Source organism: Anoplolepis gracilipes, chromosome 5, assembly GCF_047496725.1.
Source record: "Anoplolepis gracilipes chromosome 5, ASM4749672v1, whole genome shotgun sequence".
Classification (NCBI taxonomy): Eukaryota; Metazoa; Arthropoda; class Insecta; order Hymenoptera; family Formicidae; genus Anoplolepis; species Anoplolepis gracilipes.
The window spans coordinates 9,884,764-9,904,872 of NC_132974.1; the positions used below are offsets into that span (position 1 = coordinate 9,884,764).

The window sequence follows — 20,109 nt, forward strand, 5'->3', positions numbered from 1 at the left end:
GCAACTTACTTATTGTTAATATATTTTAAATTCAATTAATCTACACATAATAATTTTAAAAATATCAATTCATTTAATTATACAGTTTATTGAAGAATTGATAAAAAAAGTGGATTATTCTTCAGATTAGATAATAGCGTTACACTTATTTTCATCTCTAAAGATTATTTCTGAAAGCTATCCATTTTTAATGAATTATAAATTTTAAGCTTTCTGTGACTTGACATTTTTCATTAAAAAATTGAAATTAAATATGCAAGGTAATCTATCTATTTTCTCTCATGCCTGAGGCATTCTGTTTTTCGAAAATCAGCGACAACACGACTTTCATGTAGAATACCGTAGTCACTGTCTAGCGATCGTCTAGTTTCCACGATCAAGTGCTTCAGGTGTTTTTATGGTTTTTTCACTCTCGTTTTTCTTCCCCGCGTGTGCGGTTTCCCGGAGATTTTACCATGAGTAAAGTCTCCCTTCATGTTCGCACATTTTACGGCGTCGTACTGCGATTTTATATACGCGGCGTTGTAACGTACCATCGATCAGGAATGAGTTGATTTGCGCTTTCATGGAAACGCCCTCGCTAAAACGATCTTACTACGTAGTTCGCATAGATTGTAATGTTATCGGATATTATGTAATGCTCGTGATTTGTAATGTCAAATTGATTCAGTTAATACGTTAATGTAAAAAACGGACAAATAAATGACGAGCCTTTAATGTCAATGTTAACGTCACGATAGAACATATATATATATATATATATATATATATATATGCGGCGATAAACTTTACGATGGTAGGAGAAAGGTCGCTTTAAATTAAAATGAACGCACGAATTCGACGGTTCAGAACGTCGAGAAATGGACGGTTTATTGAAATAACGACGGCTCGCTGTATATCGCCGGACAGCACGCGATTAGCAAATGGATTTTACATCGCAACCGAAAATTAATCCAGCCACTCATCAGCAACCCCGTTATTGTCGCGTATTATTATCAACGTCACGCGTAATTCGTATCACGCTTTTAACCTTAGCTCACCGAAAACGTTCTGTGTCCTTTCGCACCGAGTAATCAATATCGTCCCACACGTCAATAATTCCCGTTGCTGATTTATTTTTTATTATTCGTCCGTTTAGAATGGCATGTTCAACGTCAATGAAATCACCTACGTAACATGGAGGAGAGAAAGAGAAGCGACAGACTCAATCTTATAGATTCGATCCTGTGCAATACGTTATCCTCATAGTATCGACTGCATTGTATGAAAATGTGTTACGTAGAATTATCCCTCAATTTGTTCATAGAATGTAAATTAAGAATCGATCATAAAAATATTTTTTTCTTGAATTACTAGGCTTATAATATTTTCTTAAAGCTTGTGAATTTTATAATTCACTTGAAATTCAACGAGTAACTGTAAGTATACTAGAAAAATCTGGATCACGCGAAAAGAAATAAAATTATGAGAACTGTAAACATCGTTTCTCTTTATTGATTGGATTTAATCTTAATATTAAATTTTCTGCTTACTATTAATCAGCTATTGTTATGAAATACAATCGTGATTGATCGCTTTAAATAACGATAACATGTATCTCATTTACTCTCATTTACAAAGGAAACTCGAAAACAAACGATTACAAATCAAACTTTAGAATTATTATCGTGTTTTCTAGACGACACATATAATAGGACAGGTTTTAAAAATTGCGTCTGATGAGAAGTTCTGTTTTTTTTTCTTTTTTTTTTTTTTTTTTTTTTCAACCGGTTATATCGTATGTGTGATGAAATTATTCGAAAATAACGTCCACATACATAGGCGTACAAGTTTTGATCGATCTGCTTCCGAAGACTTTAAGAATCGTTCTCCAGACCGGTTTGACATATACAAATGTACGTATCACAATAGCAGTTTAATGCTGGCGGGCGGACTTATGAAGCATCGCGGTGACCTCGCTGCTCTCTAGAACTGCATCCGACTTCTATTTTGGCCGTCGCTCCGTCTCCGAATCTTTTAGTCAAAATAATGGCTCCGTCTACGCGCGGCGACTCATCGACGAAAATGTACGTTGATTTGTTTGCACCGCGCGCGCGCGAGACAACGTTGATGTATTACCACGCAATATTTTTATGTCGAGGTGCGTGTACGTTAAACATATACTCGTATATAATACAATATTATATTTATTATATAACATTTATTCGCGTACGATTATTTATATTAATTATCTGTTGATCTTGAGGTAATTTCTTTTTTATTATAAATCATAGCAATAAATTAAATTAAATTAAAGTAAATAAAATTGTACAAATACGCTTTGAATGAGATTTTTTTTGCAGAGAGTCTTCATGTCACTCAACTTACTTAATATGAAGAAAAAGAAAAAAAATCACAATTAATTTACAACTCCTGATATATTATTAAAAATAAATATAATTTCATATACCCTCGGTAGTTTTCTAGCGCTAATCTTTTTTTCATCAGTTTAAAAGTTATTTTTTACGATTTTTTTGTTGTGACGTCGAACAGAAATGAAGTGAAAGAAATGAGAGAGTCTAGTAAACTTTCGAAGAAAAGTTATAAGTGGCACATTATATTTCCTGTTGGACACGAAAGGATTAAAGCATGTATGTACACACACATTAAATCAAATGCATTTGTGTATTAAACGTATTATTATCGTTCCGCTCTAGGTGCTATCAATGATATCTCGTAGCGCGATTGAGGTTTAAAAAAAAGCAGAAATAAACCATACTACATATTATAAACAAGAGATTCAATAATCCCAGATACAGTTAACCAGGTTGTAGAATGACTGCATCTGTTTGAATACGAAAAAAATATCTTCCATCATTTGTCAAACTTGTTGTTCCAAGAGAAGTGAATTGCTCTTATAAAACTTTGTAAAGGCTTGTTAAAAATTATCAATATTTTTTTCTCAATGCTATTCGAGTTGATGATAGATTATTGATAATAGTCTTAAATTACTGAGATATGCAATTCTTTATCATGTTATAAAATCATTTCCTATAAATTTGCATTGTCATTTATACATCAACATGAAATATTATAACACACATGTTTACTCGAAAGGCTGGTAATTTGCATAAAATAAATGAATATGAAATAGATAATATACTCAAGAATGAAGATTTGAATGTTTGTTTTTATCAGAATACGTATCGTTCGTGATTATATCGCGCGGGCCTTTTCCACTTGCATCCGTCCATTACTCCACTTTATATTAGTCACATTCAACGCGCATCACACGTCTCTCTTCCTCCTTCTTATAATTTCATTCGTTGTTTCCTTTTATCGTTCTTCCATCTCGCTTTTCCCTTTCTCTGTGTATCTCTATATTCCGTCCGCGGTTCATTCGTTGGACGATCAGCCGAACGGTCCTCGATTGCAAGTCGATGGATCGACCGTCGTTTGCAACCACTGACATTTCCAGCAGAGTTATTTGCATAATTTACTACCGACCTCAACATTAGCGTCCACCTATATGAAACCGCGTAATACCACAAATAATTCCAAATACGTATATACTGATGTATGTAAATATAAATATAATCGGCAGGTATATATATATATATATATATATATATATATATATATATATATATATATATATATTTATACACATAAAACGGCGTGCATTCGGTACATACTCATACCCTCAAGCGATCCGGTGTATACGCGCATGCTTTTTTTTTATTTTGCCTATACAAATATCACGACCCTGAAATTTGACATACATGCTAACTCATGATAGTCAAAATCATGTGAGCGAAGAGACGCGAAAGAGAACTAAAAGAACGTGTAGATGCATACTCCGCGGTGCAATATTGATGCAGAGAGCGGAGGCAGGATCCTTGATCCTATCGACTCTAGGCATGACGTCAGAATCGATCCGCGACGATCGCACGAGTGACCGATGAATATGCATGAAAAACTGGCCGAGACGAGTGCAGGCCACGACACGACGTGGATGCACTTACGATTGTTGCTGCGAGACCCGAATGTCGTGCGATAATAAACGTGGATTTAAGCCATTTCAATTTGCATTTTTTGTACACAATCATTAAAAAGATTTCTTGAATATAATTTTCACATTTTTAGAGGTAAGAGAGTGGTAAACAGATATTATTCAATACATTGCATTATTATTTAAAATATATGATATGAGAAAAGTCTAATTTAAAATACTGATAAAAAATTAATTATTCTGTGACAAAGTTAAAAAAATTGACTTATTATCTCTAAATATAACTCGATGTATATAACTATTATATATATGCATATATCTTAATATTAATATATTCTGTATTTTTTCTTCTGCCTGTGCTTAGTAATGTCGCAAAGTTCAAAGAATTTAGATTAACAATTTTATCAACAAATTTATTTTCGCGACACAATCTGTACTGTATTATATTATTACATCAAAAGATTTTTATTCCATTTTTTTTTTTTTTCTTACTGAACTGTTGGCAAGTCGATTTGTCGAGGCTTGTTGAATTTCTGCGTCATACAAAGTATGACGCGGCTGATAAACAATTAAATGTGTTACAATGGATATAATTGCTACGCTCCCACGATTATTATTAACCGCACTTCCCGCAAGCGGAGCAAGCCGAATGGCAAGAGAGGACCAGTCGATTTTTACAATTTTGACTCTGTAATATTCAGTGTTTAAAAAACATATTTTTTTCAATTGTTACACTTTTCAATAATTTTTTTCTTTTTTTAATTATAATAACCGTAATTATAACTATTGTTACAAGATTTGTTGAGATTGATATGATGAATTAATATTTTTTGCATCTAAATCTTTAAATAATATATTTTAGTTAAGATAGTTTTGTGTAAATAAAAGATTGTTAATCTTTAAGAAATATCAATTCTAATAATATTGATCGACATTTTAAGTTATCGCATACAAACTTGACGATATTAAAGATAAACACTTTACACAACACTAAAAATAGAAAACACTTTACATGTCTGTACACATCGTATTATTCATTTCATGCTGAATCTCTGTCTTATGCTTATAAGGTCGAATATGCTTATAATCTTACGTAAATTCACGTACAATAGATTTCTCTCAATAGATATGTATCAAATGTAATAAAATTTATAGGATGTATTGAATAACAAATGAGTTTGTTGTAGAAGGGAAAAGTGAAACATATAGACTGTCACAATCCGTTAGTCAAGTTAATCTAAAAATGGTCGAACGCGACGTGAGGAAAACAGTTTTTATTCGCGTAGATGCCGAAAGAGACGCGATAATTCCATTAAAATTACGCACCGCAAATAACGCCGGGAGATGTGTGGCGTCATACGTCATTAACGCTCTCGTCACGAATGTGCGTGTTGCGCACGCGTGTCCGTGGCACGTAGATGGAAATGGGAGATGGTTTAAGTGTCGCGCGTGTGTTTTTGCCAGCCAGTGGCTGGACCACGTGCGTGAAAATACGTTCATATGAAATTCAATGCGGACGTCCCACGAAAATATATTATTATCGTCTGATGCCGATCGGGAAAAATATTTTGACATTTCTACGCTTATCGTCATGACAAATGTGCTAAGCCACGATTTCAAACACTGACAATGAGAATAAAAGATGGATCCCTTACACGTGTGTGTCAAGAAATTGAATTAATATTCGATTTTTCTATTTCTCACAAAAAATGCTTTCTCATGCTCTTTAATAATTGAGCAAAAAATTAAATAATGTAGTTGTTGTTTGTGAATCATAAAATCTTATTTATTTACATAATTATATTATAGATTATACAATTTAATTAATTTTATCTTTTTGCGCATTTGGCTTTACATTATTCTCAAAGTGATTCGTTTGATATAATGTGCTCGCAATATATAAAAAAAATTGTAAAAATATTATACGTGTAGTAAATTACGTATGATTTCAAAAAGTTGCGAAATGTTTAAAGACCGAGATCAAGATCCATCTGCGAGAAAATATTCATTAATTATCAAGGATCACGCAGATTGTATGGATTACAAAGAGAGGTAGATTTCCACGAACGAGAGCGCGAAGCCGCTGCTAAACACATTAACCTTCGTCTAGTTCCATTTACATTTTCACTTTTATCCTTATTTTCATACGCTTGTTCTGACTTGTGCAGATAGCGCATTTTATACCGTTGCACCTAAGGCCTACGCGAGTTTCTCGCATTTTTCCTGGTGCGGCAAATGTGTGTCGCACGCACTGACAAGTGATCTCGAAGGAGAGGCGGTGGCCCCTTCGTCCGGTGTTACGGCCAAAGATTACCGCGACTCTCGCGCACGAGATCACGTATGTAAATGATAATTATCGGGTTCAAGCGCGCGGCTGGAAAGATCAATTAGTTATGCCGCGAGGAGAACGTTACGTGCGTATGCATTACGTATATAGGTGCATACATGTATATACGTAATCTTGCGCCTTCTGAGATTGATCGATTAGGCGAAAAGAGCGCCGCGAATAACATTACGAGAAGACGTGTGATACGCAAAAAAAAAAAATCATACTAGGAAACGAATCGCGCAGCAGTCCTCCGCAATTATCTGACAGCAAATGAGCGAGTTTATATTCTCGTGTCTCCTTTAAAGAATTCAATCGATGCAAAAGACGCGTATTAATGACGTTTAGTTGGTGTTAAAATATTAATAAATTGTCCACGTGCGAGTAGCATCTGACGAAACGGGTTAGGGTATCGTTTTGAAATTAAAATTACGACATAATTAATATTCGTAAATTTGAATAACGCTGTCTCCAAAAGATTGAAAACTAATTGGATGGAGATTATGACGCACGCAACCGTCGCATGAGAAGAGAGTTTTTTTAAATACGAACGTCACTAAACACGTGAGGCAAGCAGTTACAAATTACTAGGTAGAATGAGTGAAACGATATAATGTAAATAAGTAGATAAATCCATAATAATGGTGAATGAAACTTGCATAAACTCGGAAATGGCACCTGTTTTCACCTCACTCGCATGTCTGATCAAGAGTTAGACTAGTATATGTAGCTTATTGATTACGTAACACTGCGTGCTCTAAACGAATTAAACGAAAAAGAAGGCTGTTTATAATATCATTAGAATAGATTTGCGATAGAAATACATGATTAAAAGAACGTGTTAGAAATTGCGCCGAATCAACAAAATTTTAAATGTTACATAACTGGTGATCTTTTCTTTATGAATAAAATTATTCAAATTGCATCGCGTTAAGTATACGTTTGTGCCTTGAACTTTGATGCTGCGCTCGATATTATACTAGTTACACGAGCGATTCTCATTATGTCGCAACAATATCTTGATGGTTATTCCGATTCCAAGCAAACGTTGAATCATTTAATCACTCCAATCTAGAGTAATAAAGTATTAATTATTTAAAGAAAAATTTCAATTATAATTTTAATTATATTGTATATAGAAAATATAAATTTCGTGTTTATTTAATAATGATTAATATTTATATTTATTTAATAATATTTAATATTTGTAATGTTTAATAATATTTAATAATATAATATATTATGATATTAGGAAATATATGTGAAATTTATTGCGCGTAAATTAATGTCAACTAGAATGTCGATAATGTTAACTGGATAGTTTAAAATAAGCATCTGCTTGATTCGTCCTTGCATACATCTATAAATATCGGTTTGAGTCATTAATTAATATGAGTTTGGGACGTATATGAGCATAGTCTAAAAACGTATGAAACCATATGTATAATGTAAATTTTATAAACCATATTTTCGTCCGTAGGTGAATAGATGGATTAAATAGGGACGACATCTGTTCATCGCTTCTATTTATCAGTAATTCAACAATCAATAATTTACACATAATATTGAAAACGCACGAGCGCTTGTGATTATTCTTTACATGCGCGTGTTCAACATTGGTTCTCTAAGCGAAAACGACGCACGTGGGCTGCTTTAGAGAAGCGCGTCTTCTACCGCCTACACGTACTTCACCGAACATGCTCATGCATTGTCATAAAAGTCACAGGATGCTCCCGTCCTTGTAAGAGAAGAGTCCTCGCTTCTGAACTGAACTTAACGAGCGAAGATGCGCGCGAAGCGCGTGAAGAGCAATAAAGAAGCTATTAATAAATTATGAAGTCATTAATGACGTGGTACGAATTATTAGGTTTTTTCTTCGCTTTTTTCTTTCCTTTTTAAAATTTTTCAGCAATCTATTCATAAAAATGTGACGAAAATCATATTTCACGTCCCGTATTGCAACATGTATAAATCGAAATTTAAATATATTATAATATACAGACACTCTGCCTGGGAATCGTAAAATCGCGTTTAGATGTGGAATCCAAGCGAGAGGTGCCACTTTTGAAGCACATTTACTCGCTATTCAAGGTCGAGCCATAACTTTTCTATTATTATTGGCAGGAAACAGATCAAGTACGCAATTTATTACAACTTCCTCCATTTAACGCCGATAACGTTTCCGGCCGTTTCGCAAAGGATATTTGTGTAAAAAAAAAAGGTTTGAAATGGTTGATATTAATTTTACAATTCAAGATTAAACGTTGAAATAAGCAAAGACAGCAATATATAATCGCAATATATAAATGAAAGACTTTTCGAAAAATATTTGAATTTTTAGATAATATATATATTTATTTTTTTGTTTCGAAAGGTCTGGTAGTATGAGCGAAATAATCAATTACAAAAGTATCTAGAAAAAAAAGATATAAGTATAAAACGGACAGAGCAATTTCCTTCCATTGTGTCAGAAAGTTTCTATATAATTGATATATCTTCCCGCAAATATTCGAGAAAGGATGGCGAATAGATTGTCCGTGCGTATATATCTGAGATATTTATTATCCGCCGTTGTGTCTACCGGGACGCGAGAGTTATCTTGGTAAATTCAAACCGCGCAAGACAGCGCAAGAAATTGCGATCCGCGTTCGCGCCGAAAGAATGACGTTGTATATTTTTGCATCCATAAGGAGCGTTCAAGAGTGTCGATGCGTAAGAGTGCAAAGTAGTAGTTGGAATACGGCGAATGAGCGCACGATATAGTCAACCCGTCGCATATATACTTACATGCGCGTCGAACGATATTGAGAAGTCGGCTTAATGACTATCACTCGTAACGCAGGATCACTCTCGTCCTTGCAATCTGCAGGATCCTTGCCTCTTGCACGGCGCACCGACGTGTTGCGTCAGCCGACCGTTCGATCCGTGCTTCTCTCTTTCTTGGTATCATCTCGATACACACACACACACACACATATATATATATATATATATATATATATATATTTATATATATACATACGCATACATACATCGCATGTTATATGCATGCGTGTATCTACGCGTATATTACGCTTTGTATTGAACGCGATCGCTTGCGAGTAGGTATCATCTTTTTTTTTTTCCTTGTGACAAACATAAGCGAGAGACACGACACTTTATAGTGACTTGCTGATAAATTACGATAACTCTTTATTTCGCGTGACTTACAATAACTCATTATACATATAAATCTATATTGCGTATAATATTCTTGTAGGACTTTAAAGATACTTATTGGTACTCGATACATATCAGGTTAATTATATATACTCTAATAATAACTGGATGTTAATGATGTGGACAATGACGCGCTATGACACACAAGGTATTTCGCGTCACATTTTAAACTCGAAGCAGATTACGAAGCGGAAAAAACCTATTGAGACGATCTCGTTCAAGTAAAGTGCATCAATAATATCTGGAGCGCTTAATCTATTATTAGCATCTAATTAACAGTCTGGAAAATGCCGATGATTGCTATAGCCATTGCTATGTTAACTTTTCAGCCGCGGAGCTGCTTTATAATCGAAGTAGGTTGCTAATATATGATTGAAAGTAATTAAAACGTACGCCCGATAATTTGCGCCGCCTCACAAGGCTCTCGCCGACGGTGAGCGTCGTTCAAGGTGACCCGATCTAATCCCGTATCTGCGAATGTGATTGCAGGTGACGAGCAGTATCGGGGCGCCGGCGGTTCGAGCAGCGGAAGCCCACCCGCCAGTCTCCTGGTGGTACCTCAACCTCTCACCGTGAAACCCTCCCATCCGTCGCATCTGAATTCTCATCTCGGCGGACCGCATTCGCATCCGCCGAGAAAGTACCAATGCAAGATGTGTCCGCAGGTGAGTGGAGACCAATCTCTTCGATATCTCATATTTCATGTCGACATACGAACTTACTTTCATTATATCTTAATTCTTTACATCGTATGTCGATATAATTGATCTAAATGAAACGACTACGCGTACGCTATTGAAATTTAATATTAAATCCGTACTCCATACTGTTATTTATGACATCCTCTAGGATGTTAGGTAGGTAAATTTTCTAAATAGGTAGGTCCTTTTAGAATAGATAGGAAAGTAGATCAGCTGTGTTTTTCGCGTTTATTAATTTTTAAAAGTATTTCTAAAAATCTGAAAAAAATTATATATCTTCTTTAAATCTTCTAAATAAAGGCTAAGATAATAAACTTGAAAAATAATCTGACTCAATATATATTTTATGACCATTCGTGTTTGAGAAATTACTACTGTTGCAAATATCACAGAAAAAAAATGACTAATCAGAAAGTAAGGATTTTTTGCATGTTATAAAACAGCTCTTATATACAGAATATAAAATAGCTTTTGTAAAAAATATACATATTGTTTAAAAATTATGAAATAACTTTTAGAAATGTCGCGAAGGCCATTATCTATTTTTTCTTTTGTTCTTTTTCCTCTCTTTCTTTATTTAACTCCTTTTTCCTTTTTATTTTCTCATTTTCTTCAAAAGAAAATGGTTTTCTAAATGCTTTTAGAATAGTTTTATGATATATTGGACTTATTTTTGCTGATCTTTTCTATCTATTCTTTCTTTTACATTTCTTTCTTTTATATTATTTATATTTTTTATTCGGAAGCGTTAAAATGTTAACGGTAAACTCTTCAAAAATTTTCGGAAAGACACGTGCCAATAGATTAGACAGAACAAATTCTCGGTTGTCATCATCTGTTATGAAAAGTAGACGGTCTAAAAACCCTTTTCATTTGAATAGATAAACAGTTAGGTATATTTTTCGAGCTACTGAAAAAAAGATTAACTGTTTTGCTTGAATTCGTTGTAGTGTGTCTTTCGTTTATGAGATGCACTTTGTTCGTGCATATTGTAAGAATTACTCGGTGTTACGCTCTTTTATCTTTTTCCTTCTTCTTCTTTTTCGTTTTATCGATTTTTCTCAATTTATCTTTGTGTTCGATTGCAATAATTAACCCTCGCGCTCATCGAAATTCGACAAGTCTCAATCAAACTTATCGCCCACTAGAAATATTGGTATAAAATTAATATTTATTTGTATTCATGATATTATTATATAAAATATTCGTATAATATAATATAATATATTATTATATATTATTATATTAGATATACATATGTATATTATATTATTATATGATATATATATATTAATATTGTGGATATTTTATTGATTTTTAAGGATAGAATAACACTTTTATTGCGATATATGTTACTTTCATAATAATGATAAGATTATGATTACATATTTATATAAACGTGATTATATTCTAATATAATATTCATATGATTTTATATAAATCACAATAAAAGCTCATGCTATTTTTTATTGTTTTAAAATAAAGTGACCTATGTAGTATAGTCACTGCATAATACAGTACAACATGTAATATACAGGGTGTCTGTTTATAAATGTCCGAGCAAATATGTCACAATTGGTTAAAATTACAAGAAAATTTAATAAGAGACATTTGCACGGCTTTGAGACTTCTACAAAGTGCATATAAAATAATTTTTTTTTTTACTTGTGACTTTCTGAGTTATGAAAATCATCTTTATTTTCTTAAATGGAACCTTAAGTTTTTAATATAAATTGATTTCTCACAATATTCAACGTAAAAAGTTATAGAGGTATAATAGGCATAAATTTAATAATTTACGAGATATTTCATATTTTAATTTAACATAATTTTACGTAAATTATGAAATATCTCATAAAATATTTATTTTTTGATTATCTTGCTCCAATATTTTTATCAACAGAATAAGGAGAGAATTCAATTAGTAAATATATAGTTGTCTTAAAGAAAAAAAATGTTCGTTACAAATTCAATTTTTTTCTTACGACAACTGTGTATTTTCTTTACACCAATGATTCCTTTTATTATTCTATGCATAAGAATATTCAGGTAAAGTAAAAAGCGAGTAAAAAAATTATTTACATGTACTTTATAACAGATTTAAAAGCTGTACAAATTTCTCTTATTAAACTTTTTTACAACTTTAGTTGCACAATATTTACTCAGACATTTATAGACAGACACCTTGTATAGTTTTATTTTTCGGTTGCTCTATTTTTTTGTCTAATTTTTTTATTCTTATTCTGCTTTATAAAGTAGGTTTATTAATAACACTGAAAGAATTAAGAGTTCAGAGTTAAAGGCTAACAGTTTTCGGAAATTTCGGACTGTTTTTATGAGTAGATATTTAATGGTCAGTTCCTCTTTTCCATGCACTTAATATGCTTTCAACGCTAGAAGGGCATGGTCACTTTTAGCTTCTGCGATTGCATAAGTAATAAAATCTCCGTTAGGTAACGGCTAATAAAACCTTATAATAAAAATTAAGCTTTTTATTGTATATTGTAAAAATTTCAATAGTAATAATGAAATTTTGATATTTTGTCATTTATGATACAATTTTTGTCGCATATTGTTTTGTTCAATGTCTTTCAAATATCAAGATACGCGTTATAAACTCTATTGTCAATAAGCATTTTTCAAATTCAAAAAAAAAAATCATAAATAAATAAGGGAGTCATTATTAAATAATTCAGAGGAGATTAATAATTACGTATTTTTGGAATTCGAAAGAATATCGTCAAAGCTGATAGATATAAATAATATCGATAACGAATATCGAATGATCGTATTCTAGTATCTATCTTTGTTGCAAGATTGAGTGGGCTGAAAAAGTGGTTTGAAACCGAGACATCAGAGAATTCACTGAAATAATCAAAAACTATAACAGATTGGTATCATTTTCAGAAGCCATTTCCAGATTTCTTTAATTTTTATATTTGATCAGGATTTGTCCAACGCAAAGATACTTTTATCTTGTAGTGCGGGATATCATTTTATCATTAATGTCTGTGCGAGCGATGGTTTGAGGACAACTCTTGCAAGTTTTATCAAAGATGCAGTATCCTCACGCGGCTTTAAGATTTTAGTTGCGCATCAAAGGGCTTACACTACAACATGGGATACAGAAACCTGATCTTTTAGAAAATTTCTTGCCTCCACGTCGTTAAATTTCCTGTGGCGTCGGTCGCATGACCGACCGTACATTCGCACGATTTATCTCCCTGATGATGGATTTCAGTTTCGCAAATTGGTTAACGGCGCGCTTTACGAGCCGTTTAGAGACAATCGTTAAAGTTTACAGCTTTCCGCGCTTTCCGCGATAATTACCGACGAGCGAGGTTCGCATCGCGAAAAAAGACGGCGTAAGACGAGCGAGAGAGAATGGACAGATAGACAGACGGAAGGAAGGGCGAGAGAGAGAGAGAGAGAGAGAGAGAGGGGGGGGGGAGGGAGATTCGAAGGACGCGGCACACGACATTCCATAAAACGGATCGTTAAAATTTAATGATATTCACCGAATGGTTATAGAATAGGGCAGATTATCATACACCGGAGGCCAGCGCTTCAGCCGCGCCGGCGCTTCTATTCGCGGTTCTATTGCGTTGCGCAGGAAAAACAGGAGCAAAACACGAAACCGGCGATTAAAACCAGTTATCGCACGTAACGTTTGCCGCGTTAGATACAATGTCGCACGAAAGGGGTTAATTTATCGTGGCTCGGGAAAACGTGAGGCGACAAAAATCCCGCAATCTCTCTCCTGCCTATTTGTTACCTGAAATATCCTTTCAATGAAGAATTCTTTCCTCTGGTATGTATCGTGTGATTTAAACCGTTAGGTTCTCAAGAAAGAGCGGAAGGAGCGACAGAAGGATAATCGTTAAGATGATGAGTTAAAGAAACGGAGACCGATCAACGTGGCACGCTGGTGCTCTCATTAGCGAGAAATTAGTAAACGAACAAATCTAAATCCCACGTAAAAATGATCGCTTCGCGTTTCCTCCGTTAATGACTAATCCGGCCGGTTTTTAATCGCTCAACGATCTTATCGCTGGTCGACGACGTCGGCTAATAAAATAATAATCCGCCGCGTATGTATGTACATGCGGATCCGCCAATTTCACGTCAATTTCGATCGTTATTGTTTTGTTAAGAACGAGAATTATAATGCAAAATAATTATAACATATTGTCCTTTATCGTCTACTAACGTAGTCTATTATTTGCACGCTTATTTATAATCAAAATGTAACAAAATGACATAAATGTAACGAAAACGATCTGGCGAATTAGCGAGTGAAAATTAAAACAAATTTAATATACGCAGGTAAATGTATTTTTGGAGCACGACTATAAGCGCGATTTTCCAACGTTATTTCTTTGTGACGTTTGTTATCGATAATGCATGCAACTATGATGTATTTTTCAATATTACGAAAATAATATTTATTTTCATTTAATTAATAAAATTTATAAAATTATTGTCATATGTCTCTGGTATTAATAGTGTCATATTTTTCCAACTATTATTACTATCGTATTTTTTAACGAGCAAATGCTTTCATAAATATTATATTCCGTCATTTTTTAATTGGATTTGTTGTCTAGAGAGAATAATTCGGATATATTTATTTTTTAATTAGTATCTTTTATTTATGATAAAAAGATGATTTTTATTCCTGACCTTGCAAAAACTGATCGAATCTAAAGATTGTTGTGCTTTTCCTCTAGTAATAAATACCCGCTGACGCGATCGCGACTGCGTCGCGTTCCAGACAGAGATTAAACCGAATCAAATTATACATTTGTGGCCGATAAAAAAGTTTACAAATTATACAGATTTCGTACAACGGTACCGGCAGATTCTCCACGATTAATCGCTCTCCGCGGCACGTTACAAAGTAGTAATTTCTCGTTATAATCGTTTCTCTTTATCGGATATCCTTTCGAAGAGTAAGATCGTCGAAAAGAGAGAATAAGCGAGGAAGAGGCGAGAAAAGAGAAGTGTAATCAATAGAAAAAGATGAGAAATAAAGAAGACAGTAAAGGAAAAAAAAAGGTGCAAGATCTTTGTGGTGAAGAGAGCCTTACTATATTTTATTCCCGTTTACAATATAATCGTAAAAACAGGTTAAAAACTCTTTAAAAGCGATATTAATGATGAAATTGAATAGCAAGTATACAAAGGTAATTATATGGCGCCATATGTAATAGCAATGTCTTTATAACAACAGTGCTCATAATGTAATTCTAATAATAACTCATGGAGAGGAATGAAATATAGTATTATAGAATATATAATAGAATTATTACATTAATAATTATAAATCGATATGTTCGATTTATAGACATTGTATAAATAACTATATCTTGAATAGATATGCGGCGCGAGTCTCTCGTGTAGTTTATTCATGATACATGAACAAGGTATTGATAGTCTTTATTATCGATTAATTAGTATCGATTATATCATAAATATGTGCATTTGTTAAAAGAGATGAAGGAAACTTTCGAGAAGAAGGTAAATTTGTTCGGGGTGAGAGGCTAAAAATTCAAGAATTCATAAATTGCCGCAATCACCACGCCCCCATAAAGCAGGAAGTGGAATTATGCTTCATCTCGCGCAACGGTACTGTCACGCTCGTTTCACTAATGTCTTCTACGATTAATCGAGTTCGTTGTTGCTCCGTGTGATGCCCGTCTCTCTTTCTCTCTCTCTCTCTCTCTCTCTCTCTCTCGAAGTCCTATTGGACCTAACTTTCAACATTCCTCTCGCACGAACCATCAGACTTGTTCGTCTCAAGGATTTTAAAATTTTCACAAGATACAAGAAGAATTGTTTCTGAAACAAGAGTTTCGAAATAGTTATTTTTTTTTTTTTTTTTTGAAAAATACTTTTTTTTTGTTTTAATTTTAATGAGATTTAATCGAGGAAATGTAGCTCTATATATATATATATATATATATATATATATATATATATTCGTCTTGGCAGTTTAAACGTTTGGATTATGACGATGTGAACGTGTGTGACTCGAAATCGGAGTCACGGACTAAAGCAGCTCGCGATATCGCGATTGCCTGTCGCGCTTCACCGATCTTGTCCTTTAATGCAAGGCGTCTCTATCTCGTTGTCGCTTTACGACGCTTTAACGTCGTCCTGACCGCCGCCGTCGCTACCGTTCCTGCTTATCGAACATTCCACCACCGGGGGAATACACGATCTCGCAGCGTACTGACACGCGGCTACGGGGAGAAATAAGATGAGCACGAATGGGGCAGAGAGAAAGAGAGGGAAAGAGGGGAAGAAAAGGAAAAAGGTGACCGCCTCCTGAATGAAGCTATGCACCTCCGTAGCCGGAGGGCTCGGGATTCAAGTCCAGAGGCTAGTGTACCGTGACGGCACAGCATCCTGCCTCAATCCTCCCTCCGCGCTCCCCTCTACGCGTAACCCCTTACTTTACCTCTCTTCCCTTCATCTCATCCGCGCGCGCTTCGTCCTTCTTCGTCCGATGTGTTCCAACTCGCCGCGAGATGTTCTTCTCGGTAACCCTCTTTCTTCGCCGCTAATGTCCCGCGCTTCTTCCTTTATCATCATGTTTCTCGGTCTCCCTCCTTCATTAAGCTTCCACACCGACTGGCGCTATCCTTCTTCGCTCTAGGTGCCACCGGTGCTCCGCTTCATCGAATTGGATTGCTCGTCGTTGTACCTCGACGAGAGTTTCTCTCTCACTCTCTCGTTAGCTTCTTAATTCCATGTCTTTCGTTATGTTACGCAACATATTCCACCTGCCATCCTTATCAAGCTTTCGGTCGATTCTCGTTTACCTCAACTCATTTGTCAGTCAGCTTCTCTAGGTATGTCCCGCTTATTGGCTTCCTGTCAGCAATTTCACAACCGTCACGGTGGCGAAATTAGCGGTTTTCGTTCGTCGTTCTGTCCTTCGTTTTTCCTTTCACACGTTACACCTTCGCCGCGGTGGCGCGGCGATTCGCGCTTACAACGATGTTGTTTCGTTGTGCTTCATCTTCCATCGTCAATGTCTTTCTGCTTCTTCATCCATCGATGCCCAACCGCTCTTCCTTCCATTAACATTTCGTTTCACCTCAACGGTTCGGGCGCCTCGCCGTAGCTCTTCCTTACCCCTCGCGTCTCCGGCATAGCTGCTGAAACACCCGTCCTCGTGATCTTCCTCGATCTTTTCTCTCCTTCTCCCCGTTCCTCCTTTCCGCTGCTCCTCTTTTCCCTTCCTCGTCCTCGTCCTCGTCCTCGTCCTCGTCCTCGTCCTCGTCCTTCTTCCCGTTCATTCTCTTCGTCGTTGCCTGCGTTCGTCGCGTTCACGCAACTTCTGCACAGGTTCTCTTCATCTAGTCTCTCTCTCTCTCTCTCTCTCTCTCTCTCTCTCTCTCTCTCTCTCTCTCCTTGTCCACGGTATTTCCTCCAATTTGCCTCATACTCTTCGGTTCCTGCCAGGCATCATCATCGTCCACTTCGGCCGATCGATATCCGAGGCCAAGCTTCGTGACGCCGTCCCTCTCATTCCCCCATCGTCCGCTTCTGAACGCCGGAAAACCGCAACACGGATCTAGTTAACCGCGCCGTGGAAATTATTCGCGGAATAATATCATCCGCGGATCTAGGAATCGATTCGATGATGCCGTAGAACTTTGCTGCTGTGCAATATTTGTTGCACTAGTTTATTTTGCTTCGAAACTTGCAAGTTTTTTAATCTAGCGGACAAGAAGCGCTCAAACACGCGAGAATTAGCATTTTAATATCTACTTTCGAGATATGAAAATTAATTAATTTACCTGAATGTCATATTTCTGTCAATTCTGTCTTTGCGTGTTTTTAAATATGACAAGCCCGACTCTTCTCTCATATTTAAATTGCATCGAAAGTTGTCTTCACAATTTGAATATATTAACTTTATTCATACATGCTTATTTTCTTTTATAATAATACATTGAATATTCGTTATGTGAAATATATATGTGCGATCCAATGATGATCTGCTAATTCTTTCTTCGAACTTTTCGAAGAGTAATGTCACGAACGTGATATTGCACGATGAGGCACACACATCCGAGAGATGATTTCGCAAGGCGTACGTAGAGCCGGGCAAGGTCCATTCTTCGTTCTCGCGGTAGCCGCGAGCTCTGTCTTCCTTTCTATCTCTCTTCCTCTCTGTCTGTCTCTCTCTCTCTCTCTCTCTCTCTCTTTCTCTCTTCAAGACACATGCACAGGATCGAGAAGGTGTATGAACGCGCTCGGGCGCGGATATTATTGAGAGAACGGCGCGCGGTGTGCGTGCACATCGGTAAAGGGGCCTCACCTGATCACGCACCACGGTAGCGAGAGGCCCGTCATTTTTTCCACTCAATTTTTTTCATGTTTCTTTGTGGGCAGCGTCCCCTACCACGGCTGCTACAGTAGGATAGACCAGGAACAAGTGGGGAGGAAGGGGGAAGGGGAAGGCAATCGGAAGAAGATGAAGAGACGACCGGGCCCGTCCGTCTCAAAAACATCAGGTTTAGATCTAACGCCGATCGAAATTCGTGAGAGTCTTCTCAAGGTTACGCATATCGCGAACGTAATTTAATGAAGTAACCGGATCGAGTTGTGTGTTGCGGCGCGATGTTGTTATCCTCGCATCTACATTCCGGTAATCGGATTTAATTGAGGAGACTGCGGATCGTAGGTACCGATAATATCAACGATGTCTTATTCATTATAATGCGCGCTCGCGCAGCTCGCGTGATTTCAGAATTCTCAAATGACAAATTGAAAAAAACAACCAGATCGTTCTTAATCCTTTGAGGCATAAATTTTTGTATTATAATTTTTTGTATTATAATTTTTTGAAACTTTATAATTACAAAAAGTTATATGAGTCACTGCTGACGAATTTAAAGTTAAATTTTTAAAGTTCAAGAAAAATGTTTTGAAAATTTTAATCTTAGATTTAAACTCAGTGATCCAAGAAAAAAACCTTCAAATCATTATAAGATATATTTAAATTATTTGACAACAGTAAAAAATATTAAATTTTCATATTTTTCAATAATTATAAAAAACAATGTAGCAAACAAATCTGAAAAAATTTTGAAAAATATTTCAGGGTGTCCTGAATAAGTGTGATTTTAACATTGATAATATTTTAGTAGAAAATGAATTTTTTCATAAAAAGCACAAATTTGGATTATTTATTTATTTATAATAATTATACAAATAAATATATAACAATGTACTTACTCTTGCTTATTCATTTTTTATCATCGTTCATGTATTAGAGGCTTTGCGAAAACAAAGAAACGATGTACGTTTAACGACGAGAGAATCGTTAAAATAATTAAAAATTGAGTAGAAAAAGATGGATCGCAGAGTACCCATCAAAAGATTAATGAAAAATCTGTGGAAAATTATGAATCTATTACTCTGATTGTTTGGTTTTTATTATTATACATCTTAGTCGATAAGAATTGAATCTTATCGTTACGTAATAAAATTTCTTTAAAATTAATTTAAAAATATACAATTGTATTTAAGCAACTGTAATTGTTAAAATCTTGATAATCGAGCAATTTTTCTCAGTTTAGATTTCGGTATCTATAAATCAAATAAAGTTCGCAACTTTTACCACAGCTTGTGTAATGCGTTATAATAATTTCTTCAGGCAACAATGCGTTTTTAAGAAGGTGATAAATAATGAAGCGTTCGCGCGTAACTCTCGAAGAAAGAAAGAATATCGCGCAGGGCAGTTAAACGGATTCAAATGAAAATGAAAACTGCCGATGAATGGAGCAGGTTGAGCCTAAAAAGTTCGACCGGATCGAAAAGAGGAGCGAAGAGCGGAAGAAACGAAGAGAGAT

At 35.2% G+C, this 20,109-nt stretch overlaps 1 protein-coding gene across 3 annotated transcripts in view; it reads left to right on the forward strand.

The window, feature by feature from the left end:
- Window positions 1-20,109, forward strand: part of LOC140666242 (zinc finger protein rotund) — a 151,967-nt gene that overhangs the window by 83,121 nt on the left and 48,737 nt on the right. For all 3 annotated transcript variants that reach the window (XM_072893198.1, XM_072893199.1, XM_072893197.1), the window contains exon 5: window positions 10,026-10,201. In XM_072893198.1, coding sequence (XP_072749299.1) covers window positions 10,026-10,201 — 176 coding nt within the window. The remainder of the gene's footprint in view (window positions 1-10,025; window positions 10,202-20,109) is intronic.